General features: G+C 38.6%; 1 protein-coding gene and 1 long non-coding RNA gene across 3 annotated transcripts in view; one reads left to right on the top strand and one right to left on the bottom strand.

The window, feature by feature from the left end:
* Positions 1-1720: 1720 nt before the first annotated feature.
* LOC137171041 (uncharacterized) lies at positions 1721-3351 on the bottom strand. The gene is made up of 2 exons (XR_010924705.1): positions 3280-3351; positions 1721-1905 (listed from the first exon to the last, which is right to left on the bottom strand). It is a non-coding gene; the product is annotated as an uncharacterized lncRNA (long non-coding RNA).
* Positions 3352-3500: 149 nt separating this feature from the next.
* The window catches only part of vldlr (very low density lipoprotein receptor), a 73072-nt gene continuing 57532 nt past the window's right edge, over positions 3501-19040 (top strand). The window contains exons 1-2 of one of the 2 annotated variants that reach the window (XM_067574765.1): positions 3501-3815; positions 18611-18730. In XM_067574765.1, coding sequence (XP_067430866.1) covers positions 3743-3815; positions 18611-18730 — 193 coding nt within the window. In that variant the 5' untranslated portion in view covers positions 3501-3742. The remainder of the gene's footprint in view (positions 3816-18610; positions 18731-19040) is intronic. The other variant, XM_067574766.1, reaches the window with a different exon arrangement.

Below are 19040 nucleotides of genomic sequence, written 5' to 3' on the forward strand. Positions count from 1 at the left end.
ATCTGGTCCAGAAAATGTTCATCTTGGCCTTTTGTGAATGTTGACACTATGCAGTGACATCTATGTGTCATGTTGAATTAGGGATGTTTGGCAGCGCATGGTGTGCGAGGTTGTTTTTTTTTGTGTTTTTTTTACAATTTGCAAGCAGGGTGTATCTGTGCTCTAACATGACACTCTCATAGTCAATTTTTGCCCTATAAAGACACAGCCGCTCTTGTCAGCCCGGGTGTTTTGTAAAAGTCACTGAGTAAACTAAACTTGACAAGATAAGGTCATAAACTTATAAAAATTCATTTAAATCAATATTAATTTAGAAACACTGTTACTGTCAGATTTTATTTCCAGCAATATTCTTTCAAGGGTCAAAAGGTGTTATAGCTGTGGCTGCACGTGTTGAAGCCACTTTTGTACCAAAGCTAGCACAACAACATCTAAACCTGCCCCAAGTAAATTGTTTGTTATCACTAATGCTTGTCCTTTTAAAAATAAACATTACATATTAAAAGTTAGCATTGTTCTCATTATTATCAGAGGAAACAACCATCTTAACAAGCTTGCACCATATATGTTTTCATCAAACTTCAAGAAAGAATGGTGTCTGGAAACTTTTAACACTGCAAACATGCATGCTGGGAATGATGGAAGCATGCTTGCCATGTTTTGTTCAAAATCTGATGAGTTTAGTGAAAACTCAGCACTATGGTCAGATTATCATTTCAAGTCTGGAAGTAAGAAGAACAGAGTGTTTATAATTTCTTAAATGGGTCTAAATTAACTTATATTTGCATTAAAGGAATAGTTTAACATTCCAGAAAATGTGCTTATTTGCTGTCTTGACGAGAGTTAGATGAGAAGCTAAACATTAAGGCTGGAAGCAGGGGGAAACAGCTAGCCAGGCTCTGTATGATTTCTAAAAATCTGCATCCGGGCACCACAGCAGCTCAAACCATTCTGCAGCGCAATGTCACGTCATCCAGCAATGCACTGTGTTGGGCAATAAAATATGTGCAAACACACATTCCTGGAACATTACTTTATAACAGGAACAGGTAATTCCATTGTTAACCTGTCGATTGTCACAGCAGAAGATAAAATGATTGTTACTGTTATAACTTTCCAGGCTTGTAAAGTCCTGTCTCATACTATTATAATCTGTTTTTGCAGTGTTTTGGTGTTTGATAAGCCTTCAAGCTCATGGATCTATTACTCAAACTGGACTTCATTGATTGGATTTCATCATCTCAAAGTTACCTGAAGCAACATGTCAACACCAGCGTAGTTCTGCTTGTGCTCTGAACACCTCATCAATGATAAAAGATTAGTGAATTTCATTAAATTCCAGTATAATGTTTTACCGTTTGGTACTGATCAGTAAGCACATCAACCCAGTAAGTGTATTCTGATTATTTTCTGCCTTTGGAAAATAAAAACGACTTGAAAGCTATGATTCTTCCCAGCAGTTATACACATGTATCTGATTGTTGAGTGAAATAAGCAGAGCTGATAGATTTAGATTTTTGGAGTCATCTTCACTGTTCAGGATCCTGCTGGTGAGCCTGCAGATGATGATTTTCCACAATTGTATTTCATAAGAGCCTTGATTTCCAACCATTAGATCTGCAATTGGTGTGTAGTGTGTGTGTGTGTTTTATGTGTGTTTGGAGGTGACTGCAAGAATGAGACAATGACAGTAAGAGAGAGACAGAGAGACTTCCACATACAGAATTGTACAGTGGTTTGTGGTCTATTTTTTTTCGCAGGGAATGTAAAAATCTGGGACAGAACGAGCCTTAGGGGGTATCAGCAGCCATCAGCCATCACTGAAGATGAGGTTCAATCCTCTGATAAGAACTCCGAGAGCCTATGAAACCTGGCAGCAGGCACCCCTCTGGAAAATCCAAAGGCCTGGTGATCAAAATGGTGAGAAATAGCATCAGACAGACAGACAGAAAGAAGAAAATGTAAGAGCTGAATTTGATTCCAAGATTTGTTTTTGACTCTTTGAAAAATGGGACATCTGTTCTTACAAAATGATTGGCAGTAAAACCAAAATCAAACATATGGTGCTTTTGAAGTGGTAGGTAGTTTAAGGCTGTAGTTGCCAAAATGATAACACATTGACTTATATTTTTGAGATATGATGATGACTTGCAGGTAATTTTGACTTGTCCTATTTAGAGACAATAAATAGTTCTCCTTAAAATATTCTCCTGCAGATGTAGACTGAATAAGCAAAAAACAAACAAAAACAAAAAAAAACAAGAATGAGCCCTGTTCGAGTTGCTCTCAGTCAATAAATTCAGAAAATCTTGCATGGAGATGTGATATTTAATGTGCCATGATCTTGTAATTACCACTAGTGACCACAGTGGCCGCTGTTTAGCGAAATGTACATGGGCTCACTTTAATGTGTTACTGATGGAAGTCTTATGATTAGTTTTAAATTGTACCTATGGAAGTGTGGACCTACATACAATACAGTATAACGCTGCTGGTGGAGGTTTACAGGTTTTCATTTGAAAAAAATCACCACACACCAGGTGATTGCACTCCTCCTGTGTGGCTGAGGCTGGCGTTTAATTAGTGAAATAAGACTGTAATGACTGGCTAGAGTGAAAATGTGAAACTGAAAAAAAGTCTCCCTGGTTTGACACAGGTCTATCTATCTATCTATCTATCTATCTATCTATCTATCTATCTATCTATCTATCTATCTATCTGCTTAAAGTTCCCCGCCACTCAAAAATGTGTTTTTCTTCTTGTTTATTCAGTTGGATGTTTGAGCTTCACTGTGCAGAATGACGTATATACAGAGTTTGTCACTAGAAGGCTGTTTTCACATTCATCTGCTGAAAGTGGAAAGTTTCTCTGTGCTCACTGAAAATCTAATTTTAAGGAGCAGGCCTACGATTAGGATTTGTGACATCACAACTAGTTTGGAGCCAATCCTGGTCCAATATTGAATTTATACAAGTGTGATGTGGAAACCTGAAGCCTCCAGTGTACATACACTGAGAATGCACTTTACAGCGAAGTAGGAGACATCTTTGTCCAGCAGTTCACCTTTTAAAAATGAATATATTTACATATTCATAGATTCTGGATTTTTAATGAGAGAAGGGGTAGATGCCATTTTAATAATTTCTAACTAGGTGGAAAAAACATTTATCAGACACAAATTATTATTCAAAGCAGTATGTTTTTATATTTATTAAAACATGTCTGGAGGGGATCTATTACTAGGCTTCTGTCTGTATATGTGAGTAAAATCTACTGTACCGTTTTATTATTTCATGCGGATAGTGAAGGGTTAACAAGACGTACTGAAGGAGGAAAAAAACCCTCCTCAGCTGTGACGGGCTCATTGTAGCGCCTCTAACTAACCGGTCACCGGGCCGCTCGTTACAGTCAATTTTATGGAAATGGATTTCAGCTTGAGAGGAGGAGAGAACGGGAGCCCGAACGGCCACCACGGCGCGTGGTTATAGAACGAGATCAAAAGGCGCGTGGTCTGCGCGGCGGCCGCCTCCGGTTTATTCACTGCTCTGTTCTGCTGCTGCTGTGTGTGTGTGTGTGAGTGAGTGTGTGTGAGTGAGTGTGAGCGTGTTGTGTATGTGTGGTCGGCGCGTGAACCGGCAGAATTAAAGACCAAGCAGGCCAGCGCGAGCCAGCTAGAAAGGCAGGCAGCAGGCAGGCAGCCCACGAGCGCTCAGCTAGCAAACGTTCAGTCACAGTGCGAGAGATGGTCACGTCCACACCGGGGATCCTTCTGCTGCCGATGCTAATATGTCTCCAGCACTGCACTGACGTCCACGGTAAGTCTCGAGTTCCCAGTGTGTGTGTTTGTATTTGTGTGTATGTATGTGTGTGTTTGTGTGTGTTTGTGTGTGTGTGTGTGTTCTGAATCACGGCGCGGGGAAACACGGTGAGGTTAGCTAACATTACCGAGCTGTACACCTGTCTTGGCTGCTCCTTGAAGGAATGACCGTGCGTGGCTACACCTTGAGCTAGTCAGCCTTGAGCTTCTTCTGAAATGACGTGTTTTGAAGGGAGCTAAAGCGAGAAATTTTCTGCTTTGTGTGTGCTGTTAAATGTATGTATAAGCAGTGTTCCTCTTTTTAAATTAGTCATTGGTTTATGTCGGATATTTTAGCTCAGTATTTCTCCTTCTGGGAATGAAATGAAATGAAAGGGATAAGGGGGGAGGAGAGGCCCGTTTGGTTTCTGTTGCCTGCTGTACAACAACTGCTTGTTCATGGCCAATTAGCCCTGCGGTCAATTAATTTCACCCTGAAAACACGCAGCCCTTACGAATAAACCTCTGCTTCTTGTACTGTACTGGCGTCTTTGCGTGTCCTGATTTCTCATTCACTTCCACTGTGGGATTCTCCTCTGCCATCACTATCACCACCCCCAGCGAGGTGGTAATCTATTTATTTATTCTTGAAGTGGAAGCCGACAGAAGGAGAGAGGCAGAGGGGGGAAAAGAGGTTTCAGTGGATCGCTATGGAGCGATAAAATTGACAACAGGGGTAGCAGCACCGCAGTCAACACTGGTAGGGAGGCAGCAGCTAAGGGCATGGAGGGAGGGCAGTGACTGCGGCCAATTATCGACCACAGGTGATCCCAATATAGGCCTAATTATGAGCAGAGTGGCCAAGGTTAAGTTATTAATACCAACTGGTGGTACTTGTGGAGCAGTTTGCAATATGGCTGCATTTAACAGTTTCCATTATCATAAATCTTTCATCTTTTTTTTTTTTTAGGTTAATCATTGTTATTTCAGTCTACACGTTGCCAGAAAATGGTTATACAAGTTCTTCATATTGCTGATTTTGTCCAACCAACAGTTGAAAACTCTTCTGATTAATAACTGTACTAACTGAAGAGTTGTAACTGATAACTACTTAATTTACGTTAATATAAAAAGAAAAGCAAAACATTTGTGCTGAAATGGTCATGAACTAATTTGATAATGAATTAATCTGACTAAAAAGCCTCTAAGATGTGAAGGTTTGTTGCTTTTCTCTGTTTTATGGTATTAATTAAATATATATTTCAGATTTGGACTGCTGGTTGAGGAAACAAAGAAATGTGAAGACATCACCTTGATTTTTTTTTTTTTTTTCCCTTTTTTTTTTCTCATTTTCAGTATTTTTCCCCCAGACATTTAGTAGACTAAATGACTAATATGACTAATCTGAAAAACATAGTTGCAGCCCTTCAACAAATCCTCGGATTTGAGAATCTGGAACCAGCAAATCCTTGGCATTTTAGTTTGATTACTTGTTTGAGTCATTTATCCAAGTATTTAAATTATTTCTTGATCAACAAATCCTATCAGCACTAATTCACATTTTTATACTTTCAACACAGCTGACTACCAAACACTACTCTATTTAGTAAAGCTCATTAAATATCATGTCAGCCTGTCATGTTGCTGAGTAATCCTGATCCAAGATACTATGTATTTATCACTAATCAAAAAAGACATGGTTTGTATTACTGAAGAGACCTTTATTTGGCGTTTGGTTACTTTGCACTCTACTAACGTAGTTTTTTTTCCCACCAATTTATGGGTTGTTAAAAGTATTGACTACAATCCAATGAGTTTATATTTTCAAGGTTCCCGTAACCAATTTTAAGCTGTTCAATAACTGAAATATCAGAATTCAGGGAGATAGAAATGCAGGACCCTGATGGTCCTGGGTCAGGGCTAGCTGCTGACATTGTGGAGGCTCCTTTTTTAGCCACAGGTCCATTAAATATATACATAACTTTTGGCACCATTTTAATGCAGTTACTAATCATTCCAACAGTGGTTTGCACACAGGCTAAAAACAGCTCAGAGAGGCAGAGTGAGCCGTGTTTGGCTGCTTCTGTCTTGCACAGATTTCAGTCTCTTGAATTCCCACCTACCGTGGAAAATGGCCTTTGGGGGAAACAGTGAAAACTAGTGCTAGTAATGTGCAAACACTCCTCATAGCATACACCCACCAACTCCTCCACCCCCTCCTTATTCTCAGCTCCAAACCCAAACACACATGTACGCACACACACAGATTGAGATTGTATGAGCCTATTTGAACAAGACGTCACGCAAATTAGATAACGGCTAGAGCACCAGCAGCAGCAACACTGGCCTGATTAAAATGGATGTATTTTCCCTCCATGGTTACTGTGATACCATGCTAGACCCAGATCCTCAGCTATATGAGGGGGGGGCTGTGTGGGGGTGCGCTTGGTTCTTGAAGTGGGCGGGGTGGTGGACAGGAGGAGGAGGAGGATTACACTGCAGCCGTTTCTGTTACTGGGGAAAATTGCATTACCATGACCTCCAGTGTGACAGCATTTATATAAAGCACAATGATCTCCTATTTTTGGAGGGAGACATTTCAGTGCAGCTCAACGCCTGTTGAATCTTTCAAACCCACAGGGAGTACTAGCAGGTGAATGATTATAATGTGAAGTAATCTGTAATTTCAAGCTCATGCCTTCATTTAATACCTGTATCAAGATACTTAGATCTTTAAAGGGGACCTATTATACTTCTCCTTATTTTCAGTCATTCATATATTTTTAAAAAAATTTTTATTCATTGTCAGATGTTCATATTAAACATGGCCAAAGTGTCAAATAATGTAAATATATGTAGAAGAACATCTGTGTGCATAACAGTGACCCAAAAATGTATTACTGAGTAGTAGGGAAAGTTGTTATCAGAAGGAATAAAATGGTATAAGGAAAAAGGTTGTAATATTGTGGGTTTAAGCATTTGTGAAATATTGTGAAAAACTATGACTGCATACCTTGGGCAAGGAAGAAATTGGAGCCAAAGCAGACCCAAACATCCTCCTGTAAAGTATACAAAACTGAACTAGGGTAGCTATTGTCTGTTTTTTATGTGGTAGAATTCACCAAATTACTTTTAGTGTATATTTTTGAGGTTTGAACTTTTCAAATGGTGCACTGCAACCACAAGAGAAATATTGCTTCTTCTAGCTCTCCAAAACCAGTTTGTGTTCTCATTTAGTCATCCTAAAGTAATCTTGCAATAGTTCATGCAAAACATAAACAAAAAAAAGGTACAGAACACTTTTGAAGTGGTAGAGGTAGTGACATTTATTAACTTTAACAATACTAAGGTGGTAAAAGCTTCCTCTGCCCTTGTTCTCTGGCAGCAGTGTAGTTTGGAGAGTTCAGGCTTTAAATGTCAGCTAAAAATTGAGTGTGACACTGCAGGGAAAAGGAGAGTGTACTTGTACAGTGTTGTATACTTCAGGTTACATTTGAAGTCTGTTATTGTGCTGATTGGATCAAAATGCAGGGTTATGCAGTTTTCCAGACATCACGTCAATGAGCCTTCCTAGAGACGCTGGAGTAGTAACCCAAGAGCAATACACCCTTAAAGAAATAAACTTGGGTACACAGTTGGTCGATAGGTTGTAAATGTTACTGTATAATTCATGCACTTTTTTAATCTAGACAACATGTTAGTAAATTTTAAATACAATCTGCTCAGTGTCTGGGCCCCTACTCTCAAGCTTCAGATAGCTTATCAGGGTTTCCCCATTTCACATATCTCCATTATGTCTTCTATGATTGCACTTGTATTTTAACTGATTTGTGAAGAAACTGAACTGAGCAGTAATAGAACAGTTCAAGGACCATGCAAGTGCTTTTGTGTCTTGCAACCTATTCACTCTATCTCACACTTAATGTACATTACAGCAAACCATGCTGTTATAGACGTCTAGAGGTATTTTTCCCACAGGCATCAATTTAGTACAGTGCTTCCCCTAGAAAATAGGTTACAGGAGGTGGGAAGGTCTCTCTGAGGTCCAAAATTACATTATTGTCACATTAGATAATACCGAACAAACGTTTGAAATCAATCTCCCCTTAATCTGTATTGCCACTCAACGATAATGTAACTCTGGCAAAAATTAAAGCAGAATTGATGTTGACTGTGATGGATTATACTGCGTAATCAGGTTACAACACCCTGCTCAATTGTTTTTGCATTCTAAAGAAACAAGACTGTCTGGAAATGTTGTAAAAATACATCCAAAAATCTAAAAATGTACAGCATGCATTAGGGATGTCCCTATCATTTTTTTCTGGCTTCTGTTGTGATCTGAGTTGAATATCTGCGATCGCCAAGTCCAATCCAATACATATATTTACATAAAAGAAGATATGCAGAGCTGATTTAATATAAACCTTGCACATTGAAATAACGTGTAGCCCCCTGACTTTGGGACACATTTTCCACCAGCTACTTAATCCAAATACCAAAGGTCCTGATTCAGAACTGTTAAATTGATCAGCCTAAATTATTGATGTGATATGAATGACAGTTCAAGTGTACAATGTGACTCCTGAAATTGATGTGACATGATCTACTAGAGAGAAGACGTGTCACTCATTGGTTGTTGGAAGCACAGTCCACTCACAATTGAACAGTGTAACAGAGTGGAGATTCTTCCGTCACAAATGATCTTTGCAGCACAGACAGATGCTTGCAGAGAGCACACATACTCAACAGTAGAAGTAAAATTTTTGCATGTTAAGTTATACACAAAATTGGCTTTAATTAGCGACAGTTGTTATGATCTGCTACTGTCGATGTTTGTCATTCTAAGTGGTGAAAGCAACGGTCAGTGCTGGCTAAATGAGGAACTGCTGGCTGAATGTTTTGTATGCTGCTACTCTTTGCTAATGAGTGAGAGTTAGAATTGGAGTTGGAGTTTAGTGAATCTTTGTGTTTAGCCAACCTGGATGCCATAATTCAGTTACTTGCAAAGTTGCACGCCAATTTTTACTCTTGTATACAAGCGAAATGCCTGCACTGTAGACTGTTGGAAAAGACAAGGACAGCCATGCTACAACTCTGGCAGGCTGAAGTGGACAAAACAGAGTATAGTAATGAAAGGATCGGCATTTGATCTGCTTTATTGTAGCTGATGCCTGGATCTGCCCCCATACCGATCCTTAGGAGTGATGTGGGACAGCACTAGCACGTATTCAAAAATGCTCATCAAAATTGTAAAAGTATACATGATTTAGATTAAAGGAAACATACAAACTTTTCAAGAGGAATGTCAGGAATTGGACACATATCCAGTAATTTTAAATCTACTTGTAACCATGAAGCACCTTATTTAACTGGGTGTATTTCAGAAGTACAACACGTACTTCACTTTTAGTGTTTATTACTCAATATTTGAGAGTACTTGAATGTCTATCGTCTATGTCTATTGTTGTTTAGAACTTCAACAGTTTGAAGTTGGTGATCAAAAGTTTTCCATCTTTGCTAAATCTGTCAAGTACTGAAAGCTGGCATTGAATATCTGGTCATACTTGGAATCTTGTTCATTTATTCTTTGGTCAGAACTAAATCAGAATTTCAAAGTCAGTTTATTATTGTATGACTCCTTGTGTTTAGACATTTAACTTTTGAGAACGTTGGCATCTTTAGTTAAATGAAACATTTTTTTGTTGTATAACAACTTTTATGTGTTGTACAACAAGATACCTTATAAAGTATCTATCGTTTTGGTATTGGCACAGAAATAGTATTGAAACTTTCAAGCAACAGCCAGCCCAACCCGCAGCTCCATAGCTGTCCTTGTAAATTACAAAAACAAACATGGGTGAACTTGATGGCTGGTTTGGAGACTCAGCAAAATGAACGGGCAAAAAAACTGACTGATGTTTGTTTCATCTGACAACCCTGCTGTGCCTTTAAGATACTTCTCTGGTTCATGTAGTGATTTGTTTTTGATCAACACAGGTCTAAGTCACTGGGTGCCTCAGGCTCTCTTATTATGATCTCCCTCTCTCCGTCTAGCTCCATCAACATTAAACGTACGTCAGCAGTAAGCAGTAGGTAAGGCTGATGTGATGAGTCAGGACTTTTACTGTTGATGTGAACTGTTTCCCCTCATGTAAAGACTGGCTTACTCTAATAATTTTAGAGTTTTTGGTTTTGGAGTCAGTAGTTTGAAAGTAAAATATATCAAATGACACACCATTGGTTACACCAATATGACCATGTAATTTTGTTATGAGACCAGTAAAATACCATCACTGACTGGCTTTATTTACGTATACCATACATTTAAATGGGATTTTGTCCAAGTATATTGTGATATTGACCTCTATTCCAAATATTTTACATATTGTTTCCGAGTGAGTTTATGGTCTCAATTGCTAGTTTCAAGTCTTCTTCAATAGAGTATGATGTTCATTTTGTAAATTATGGTCCCATTTAGAGTAAAATAGACAATAAAGCAGGGAATGCTTTAGGGCGTGGCTGCCTTGTGATTGACAAGTTGCTACTACAGTGGTGTGTGAGGTGCTATGGTCACTTCTCATCACTTCTGGCTCAAAAAATCCAAGATGGCAACGGTCAAAATGCCAAACTCAAGGCTTCAAAACGGGAGTCCACAAATGGGTGACATCACAGTGGCTACGTCCATTATCTTTTACAATATGGGTAAAATTAAAGGACAAGTCCACACTACCTCCAGCATTGGTTTTGTCACTGAGACCCCCTTTTGTTTAAATGTCAACTGAGCCTCACAATATCAGATAGTATTCTTCTAAAAGAACTCTTGCCAGAGCTTTGAATTTGTGGTCTGATTCTGATTTACCCATATATCATTCCTGAAGAGCTATTTTCTAAAGGGAATGTCACTTTTTCATTGTGACAGATATTTTTTTATTTTGTAAAGCAATAGCTTTATTTTTCCTCGAAGACATTAAGACATTATTCTATCATTACCACAGTGTTTCCCCTCGGCTGACTGCTTGGTCTTGAAGCTGCAGCATTTATTAACTGACACACTGTAGCCTGTACAGTGCATTTACTGCCTTATTGACAACTTACTGCTAACCTTTTCCTCTGCTCTGCTCACATTCACCGTGACTTTTCTGCCGTTCGCTCAACTGCACACTCGCTGCGCACACACACTGTGCACTACCCTATTCTTTAACAGAGCTACGTTACTCTTACAACAGTAGCTTTCATGTAGGCTAGATGTCCTTTGAAGAACGAGTAGAGGGAGCATGACTCAAAACAATTCCAGGGTAACAAAGGTTATTTTTGTGCTCACACAGTGATTGGCAGAAACGGCCGATGCCTGTATTTCATTTTAGAGCTTTTATCGACTGATACCGATGACGTGCCGATAATATTGTGCATCCCTAGTTCTTGTAGCCACATTACCTCTGACTGTGTTATGTCTACAAAACTGCAATAAACCTGGACTAAAAAAAAATAATTTTCTTTTGAGAACATATACCCACGTGATGCCACAATGGATCTGTGAATGAAACCCCATGTTGCTAAAGCAATTGCAGCTACTGCTTGTGTGAAAATTAGACTGATTAGAGGTTAATTATGTGTAATGTTTGACACTTTGAATGTTGCTTAGATAGAAATATACAGTAAAGGTTCTTATGTGAGTAATTAATCATGCAAAAGAAGCCAACAGTCAGCCATACATTGCTGATAGTGGACGTGTTCGTGCTACCTACTACAGTGTTGTACCACTGCCATACTATGTCTTTACTTTATGTATACTTGTCACACAATTTGGACCGATTTAAAAACAAATTGTCAACCAATGACTTACATCCAACCCTAAAAAAGAAAAAGCACAAAGTGTAAAAGTCAATTAAATAAGGCTGCAACTATTATTTTCATGGTTGATTACTCTGTTGACTGTACACTGATACAGTCATTTAAGCTGGGTTTATACCTGATGCGAGGGGTTAGTGGCAGTCCTTTCATACATCCCTACAGGGTATGTTTTGATTTATAGTTCAGCGTTGGATTTCACCGTTTGGTGGCACCACTACAACATGGGTGTATTGTACATGGTCAGACCGTATTGTGCTGTAATTATATATTTACAATTACATGTAATTACATGAGTGACATCCAGGTACCTTCTGTTTTGCCTTGTACATTTTTAGGTTTAGCCCTGTAACCTCAACATGTACTTACATTTTTTTTAAGAACCGTAGCGCCCCCACTAGGGCAGGGCGATAAAGGCAAAAAAATTTACCACGATATGTTGGTCGATGTATATTACGATATGAATCAAGTTCATATTTTTGAACTTCCCTTAAACTAAGTTTAAGGTTCCCTTTATCGTAAAAGTCTATTAGGATTTTTCTCTGAGCAGCTCCTTGCCTGCTTAAATTTTATTAAGCTGTAAAGTTATGATTTGGCCACTTTGAGTGACAGGTCGCTAGCTGCTAGGTGGCTTGTTTCAGCAACCAGGCTTAATTTGGCCCAAGCCGAATGAAGCCTTTTTTACATGTGATTTGTTTTGGCTCAAATTTTTTGGAGGATTATGGGTTTCTGTTTTTTATTCTTCAGATTTTCATGGGTTGAGTCATTGCATACAAGTGAAATGGAGATCGCTTCTGTTGATCCTCGGGCTGGTTCCCAACGTGTCTGGCACCATGGCCAACTTTGATGTCTCAAAATTACAAGACATAGCAAAATTTTAAATTGCCCCAGTGTGTCTTGAAATTCTAGATCACCGCACAATCATAGCACGGTGCTGGACAAGGCCCAACTTACATCAACAGTGGGATACTCTAATGAAAAGCTTGCAGAACTGTACTTCAATTCAATTAATGTAACATTTTTGTTTGGCAATTATTTTTAAACATTTCAACAAAGTCCTGGAGCATCCTTGAGCTCAACCCACTGCATGCATGGCAGTTAGTCTCACCAAGCACTTTATTTGATTAATTTACTTTAGTCTTTTTTGTTTCAATGAAGGGATTTTATGGTATTTGGATTCTGTCTGTAAAGAAAACATTTTGTCATTCCTTGACTCATTTGTGTGTTTCCTCTTTTACCAGGAAATGTCTTGGTCATGGTCAAATTTTTTTCCTCAGTTCAGCATCTTGATGTAAATCAACTTCAGAAAAAAAGTCTTGTAGTCAGATGAGTTGGAATACTTTGGGATTATTTTGTAAACAGAGAAAACTTATTAGGAGAATATGGCCGCATGACTCTTGTCTCCAGAATGTGTTTAACATTAGCCACTTTTTCAAACTTATACCAAGCTTACTGGACTATGTAAGTCCATAAGCCCAAGTCCATATGTGACTTTGAGTCTAGTTAAGTGACCTGTGTGGACTATACGCTTTAACACATTATTTTCATGTGTCAAATAAGTCAGTGTAGGTGGATCCCCACCACGTGGAAAATGTTAAAAAATATTCTCATACCTGGGTAGACAGTGTTAAGAATTGTTTTCTATTTTTTTGTGTGTGTCAGATTTCAAGGAAACAAAACCAATTACCAGAACATTACATTATACTTGCAGAAAAATGAGTAAGAAATGAGACCTGTCTTGCCATCTTTGACTCTATATTTAAACTCTTGACCCTGTAGTTCCCTGTCTAGTCCTCTTTGCCCCAACGTTTTGGTCTTGGCAAACTGTTTTCTGTTTTTGTTTCCTGCTTTAATTGTTCAAATTATTTCCAAACCTCTTCAATGGCTCCACATAAATGTCTTTCCCATTTCAAATATTTGCATAGAATGGGTTTTGTGTTTAATACAGATTATTTTTAGGAAGTGGTGCATTTAGACAACTTAGTTTAACGATATTTGTCTTTCCAGTCGTCTGTTTCTTCAACGTCCATTGACTCAGAATTGTTGCTTAACCGTGTGCAAACAGTAACTCAGAATGCGAGCAACCAGTTATCTAGCTATATGTTGCAGTTTGTTTTACTAAAGAGCAGTGTTAAAATAATGTGGGTTAATCAATTAGTTGATCAGCAGAAAATTAATAGAACTAGTTTTGTAATAAAGTTATTTATCTGTCAAGTTCAGTTGCAGCTTTTGCTCATTCACATAAAAATATTAAACCTAATTAGAATAAACTAACTTTTGTTCAGGAAAAAATTAAGGTGATGGAAGATGGCAACTTGCACTTCAGGAACTGATGGTCGACTTTTTAGACTAAACAGTTTAGCTAATAGAGAAAAATATCAAAAGCTTGATCAATAATTAAAACCACCATTAGTTTGCAGCTCTAGTTGATGAGGCATGATTAATCCGAATGTGATCACTATCTTGATTCAGTACATTGAGTATTTGTGAATTTAGCATTTCATGCAGTTGCAATAAACATTCAGGGTTCAATATATGGAAGACAATAGGGATTGCAGTAAATGTTTTTCATTAAAAAACTGTCCCTATGAATCATGGGAGAAAATCGTGAGACAATCTCAATTCTGCGTGGAAAGGATTGTGATATTCATTTAGACCATAGTCGTGCAGCAAGATTGTCATCCATCATTAGCTGCAGAGCTGTTGGCTGTTGATGCAAGCAAACAGTAGGCTGGATCACAACAAAAGCAGATAACCGTATGCATGGTCTTACAAAAGCAGTATGAACGGTCTTACTGAGGACAAAGGTATTCCAGAGCTGTGGATGTACTAGAAGAAATGTGTTTTCTGTGTCCCTCTCCTCAGTATCTGTCTGTATGTCAGTATTTATTTGTTGGGTGGGTTGATGTGCTCAGTTTGTCCTGATTAAAATGCCGGTAGGTGAGCTGTGATCCATTATGCTTTGATTGTGGTGATTGAAATGGTAATGTGGATGAAAGGTCAGCGTACTCTCTATTGTGTAGCATGACTGTGGTGTAGTAAGTACAGCTGGTGTAGTCTTGGTTGAATGAAAGTCTGCAGGCTACCGGCACCGACAGCTTTAGATTTATCTCCTCCTGTGCTGTGAAGGTAGCAGGCTCGTATCAGGCATAGCCAAAAAAGAAATGACTTGCAAGGACCTTTCCTGTGAGTTCTATTTTCTGTAGTCTTGTTCAGCATCCCTGTAGATTGTTTGACAGCTTTTGTCAGTTTGAGGTGTTTAAGGAGTAAAAAAATGACCTCTCACACCATGTGTAGTAAAAATCTATTGAAATCCTCACATTTGAGAAGCTGGAGGCTGTTGTCATTTTAGCTTGAATAAGGACTTGAACAGTTAACAGATTGCTAAAAAGGTTGAATCATTTTAATTCACTACCAAATACAAAATATATTTTAAATGACATATCAGCCTGTCATGTTGCAGATATGATAGAAGTTCCTAACTCACCATAACTACATAGTAACCATAAACTTGATGACTTCTGCACAATTTCATTCATGCAGGTCTTTAGTCATGTGTTGCTGCTTCAGTTAAAGGCCTCAGGTTCAAATCAAAGCAGTGGGAGAGTGTGTCTCTCCCTTAGAGGAATATGTATAGAATTTAGTGGCATCTAACAGTGAGTTTGCAGATTGCAACCAACTGAACACCCCTCCCCTCCACCGCCCCTTCCAATCGTGTAGGAGAACCTACGGTAGCTGCAAAACTCGCCCAAAACATGAAAGGTCCTCTCTAATGCCAGTGTTTGGTTTGTCCATTCAGGGCTACTATAGAAACATGGCGGTGCAACATGGCGGGTTCTGTGGCAGAAGACCTGCTCCCCATCTAGATATAAATGGCTCATTCTAAGTAAATGAAAACACGATTGTTATTTTCAGGTGATTATACACTAATTAAAACATACTTATGAATATTATATTCCATTTCTGCCAAGTCCATTCTGCTAGATGCCACTAGATTCTACACACTGCACCTTTAAGTAGCTGCTGACCTACTTAAAACAGTTGACTTAATGGTGATGTAGTGACTAAATCCTGTTTTTTAGAGGCTTTTTCCATGCAAGAATAAAATTCTGGTGTAAACGTCTACAATGTTCTTGGTCTGAGTGTTTTTTTTTTTTTTTAATTGGCATAAATACATATTACTTAATGTCAGTCAAATGAAATGTGAAGTACAGTACCAGTCAAAAGTTTGGACACACTTTCTCCATTTAAATGAGTGGGAGAGTGTATCTAAACTTTTGACTGGTACTGTATATTTGAAAACTGTTATACTTCTTTTCTTTTTTTTTTTTTTTTTGACAAACCCCTCAAAAGTTTTAACAGGGACACTGAGAAGTAGTTGACCCCTCAGTGGCACAGCTATTCAGCTGGAACTGCAACCTCTTCCAGGCTTCTATCATCACTGTTTGCTCCATTTACCCACCTGGACAGACACGCAGTCCAGACAGAAGTGTGCATCAAGGTCAGACAGTGTTATTTTAAGACCTGGAGTCACTACTACCTCCGGTATGACGGATTGCACTGCAGTGTGCAATCTGTAAAGTAATAGTTTGTAGTATAAAGTCTGGAGATCCTGTTTTTCTTGTGTTGAAGGGAAATCAACACTGTTTCAACAGCAGATCGGAACACTTTTTCAGTGTCATTTATTTCTTGATTTTTGGTGGAGGAAATTATCTTTTATTGCAAATACTTAGCTGATTAATCAGATAAGTGTTTGGTCTATAAAAAATCAGAAAGTGCTGAAAACTGCCTATTGTAAGGTCCCTGAGTCCAACAGGATGTCTTCAAATGTTTTGTCCAAACAATAGTTTGAAAGCCAAAGATCCACAGTTTAGTCATTTTAATCAAATACAGCAGGAATACTTTACATTTGAGAGGATGGATTCATCAGATTTTGGGCTGTTTTTCTTGAAAAATAACTTGATAAAAATGATAAATTAGTAGTCCCAGTAGCTGAGTGGTTACTGTGCATCCACATAACCGCAACGTTGCTGGTTCAACTCTGGCCAAGGACCCTTGTTGCATGTCATGCAGCAAGGTTTTGGTTGGGGAAATTTCCTACTAGGTTTCTTCTTGCTGTCTCTCCAGTTTTTGTACATCTGATGTCCTTCAGACTACAGTCAAACAGATGTTACCCTGTAGACGTTTTCAGGGCAGCAAGGTTTAGTTCTTCACTAAAATATTGATGTCCCATCATCTGCAGTTGCAAATGCAAACACAGATGTTCAGCCATCAGCTGTGTGATAGAGTGAGTGTGTGTGTGTGTGTTCAGTGATAGTGTTCATAGAACTGCACAGATGCCACTGTTTTAGATCAAGAACTGGTACACATAGTGACAAATAAAGCTGGACTGGAGTTCTTCACGGCAATTCCAAAATCTGGTTGCTGTTGTTGTGTGTTAGCAGGAGAGCTCGAGGCTGAATTTTACTTATTGAAAGTGTGGTCATAGGAAAACAAAGAACTGACCTAAGTTCTTACCGTGAATGAAAAGGAAGGGTGTATTGAATCACAACTGCTGTTTACATGATGTACAGTGTTATATGTTGCAAGAAGTGTTGTTACATCCCTGTGAAAGAGGGCCAGTGGTTCTGGTTCTCACTAAAAGATAACTTTGACACCATATCTGATTTTCAGCAAAGGGAAAGGGCAGATCCTATTTTGGCACAATTAACCAGTGTGGGGGCACTTTAGAGCTCAGTTCAGATTTGGTCATCACACTTTGGTTTCAAAAAGATAAAATGTCAAATTGGAGAGAATCAAATCAAAAAGTTCAACTTTTAATACATTCATTCTAAATGTGGACAATGCGCAGGTGTCTAGTTTAAAAATCTGTCATTACTAGTGGCATGCGATAATTGAATTTCACCAAGAATACAAGAATTCAAAACCTTGCTTTGACTTTTGTTCAGTGAAAACTGTTTTGTAGAAAAATGTTTATATTCCTCAAAGTTCCCAAATGTTAAATGTCTGAACACAAGCAGCAGTACAAGACCTTGTCTTAATAAAATAGTCTAAAATTGTCAAAATTGTGATTTAAATCAAACTGTCTGATCAAACAATAAGTAAAGAAGAGTAAGGATGTTGGCACACATTTAGTAGGCCTTTTGGCAGCTGACATGGCACAGGTCATAGCACTAAAAGCACAGGTGATGAATATTATAGTCTTATAGCGTCATTCCATTTAGACTTGCCAGTTTCCGGTCTAGTCTTGGTGTTGTGCATGGTAGCTAAATGACGCATCAAAACTGAATAATACTCTGTACTACAGACATTTCAGTCAATATCAAAATTTCAAGGTTTGATATCTAGCTCTAGACTATTTCTCTGTTGGTCTCTGTTAGTTCCCCCCAAAATTATGTCCTTAGAGCCCCTGTAAAGCAGCACTAATTTAATGTACTGATTAAATTAGTGCTGTTGACATGTACATTATACTGAATTTATCAAGACAACAGGTAAACGGATCAAGAGTTTATATTAATAGCAAACTGCATCAATGGCAAATTAAATTGAGATTGAATTAGAAATGAAGGCCTGACAATGATCTACAGTAAGCCTGTTTCAAGTGACTTTGCAGTTAAAGGTAAACAAAGGCCAAGGCCACTGAGAATTTACTTGTTACACTTCAGGTGCAGTTGTTTTAAAATGTGAAGTGAGTTTGTCAGGAGGCAAGGAGAAATGAACATTCTGTGAAAATCCAACATGTGGAGCTGGCATATCTCCACTGTAGCTGAGGTCTGCTCTGAGTGCCAGCTAGTTGTCTAAATAATTTGTTATGAATTTGCAGCACTGCAGGGAACCCTGCTAGGACAAAACAAAGGGCTAATTACATCTAAATAAGGAATAAATGATCATTATGAAAACATTTGGGGCTATAATGACTTCAATTTTTCATCATACGCCCTCTGTGTCTGTCTTTCTCTGTAGGAACTAAGACAGAATGTGAGACTAACCAGTTTCAGTGTGGAAACGGTCGCTGCATCCCGTCTGTCTGGCAGTGTGACGGAGACGAGGACTGCACAGACGGCAGCGACGAGAACTCCTGTGGTAAGAAAATAAACACACTGCTGTCACACAACACACACAAAGTCTGAGCACAGAGAGCTGCACCAATGGTACACTATACTGCCAACAGCATGAGTGCCAGTATGGAGGACCACTTGACACATACACAAATAATAGTGTTCAATTAAAGTTGTCAGTAAGTGAATAATCAGAGGAGGATTGTTTCCAAATACAGCTTGCTGTAACACACTAATTACTGTCTGTACTTCAGACAGAGTTGCTGTAAAACATTCAGGCCTGTGTGTTCTGGCAAGTGACCAGACTGTTCATACTCACTTAAAGGTGATGTTTC

Source organism: Thunnus thynnus, chromosome 19 (assembly GCF_963924715.1).
Source record: "Thunnus thynnus chromosome 19, fThuThy2.1, whole genome shotgun sequence".
Taxonomy (NCBI): domain Eukaryota; kingdom Metazoa; phylum Chordata; class Actinopteri; order Scombriformes; family Scombridae; genus Thunnus; species Thunnus thynnus.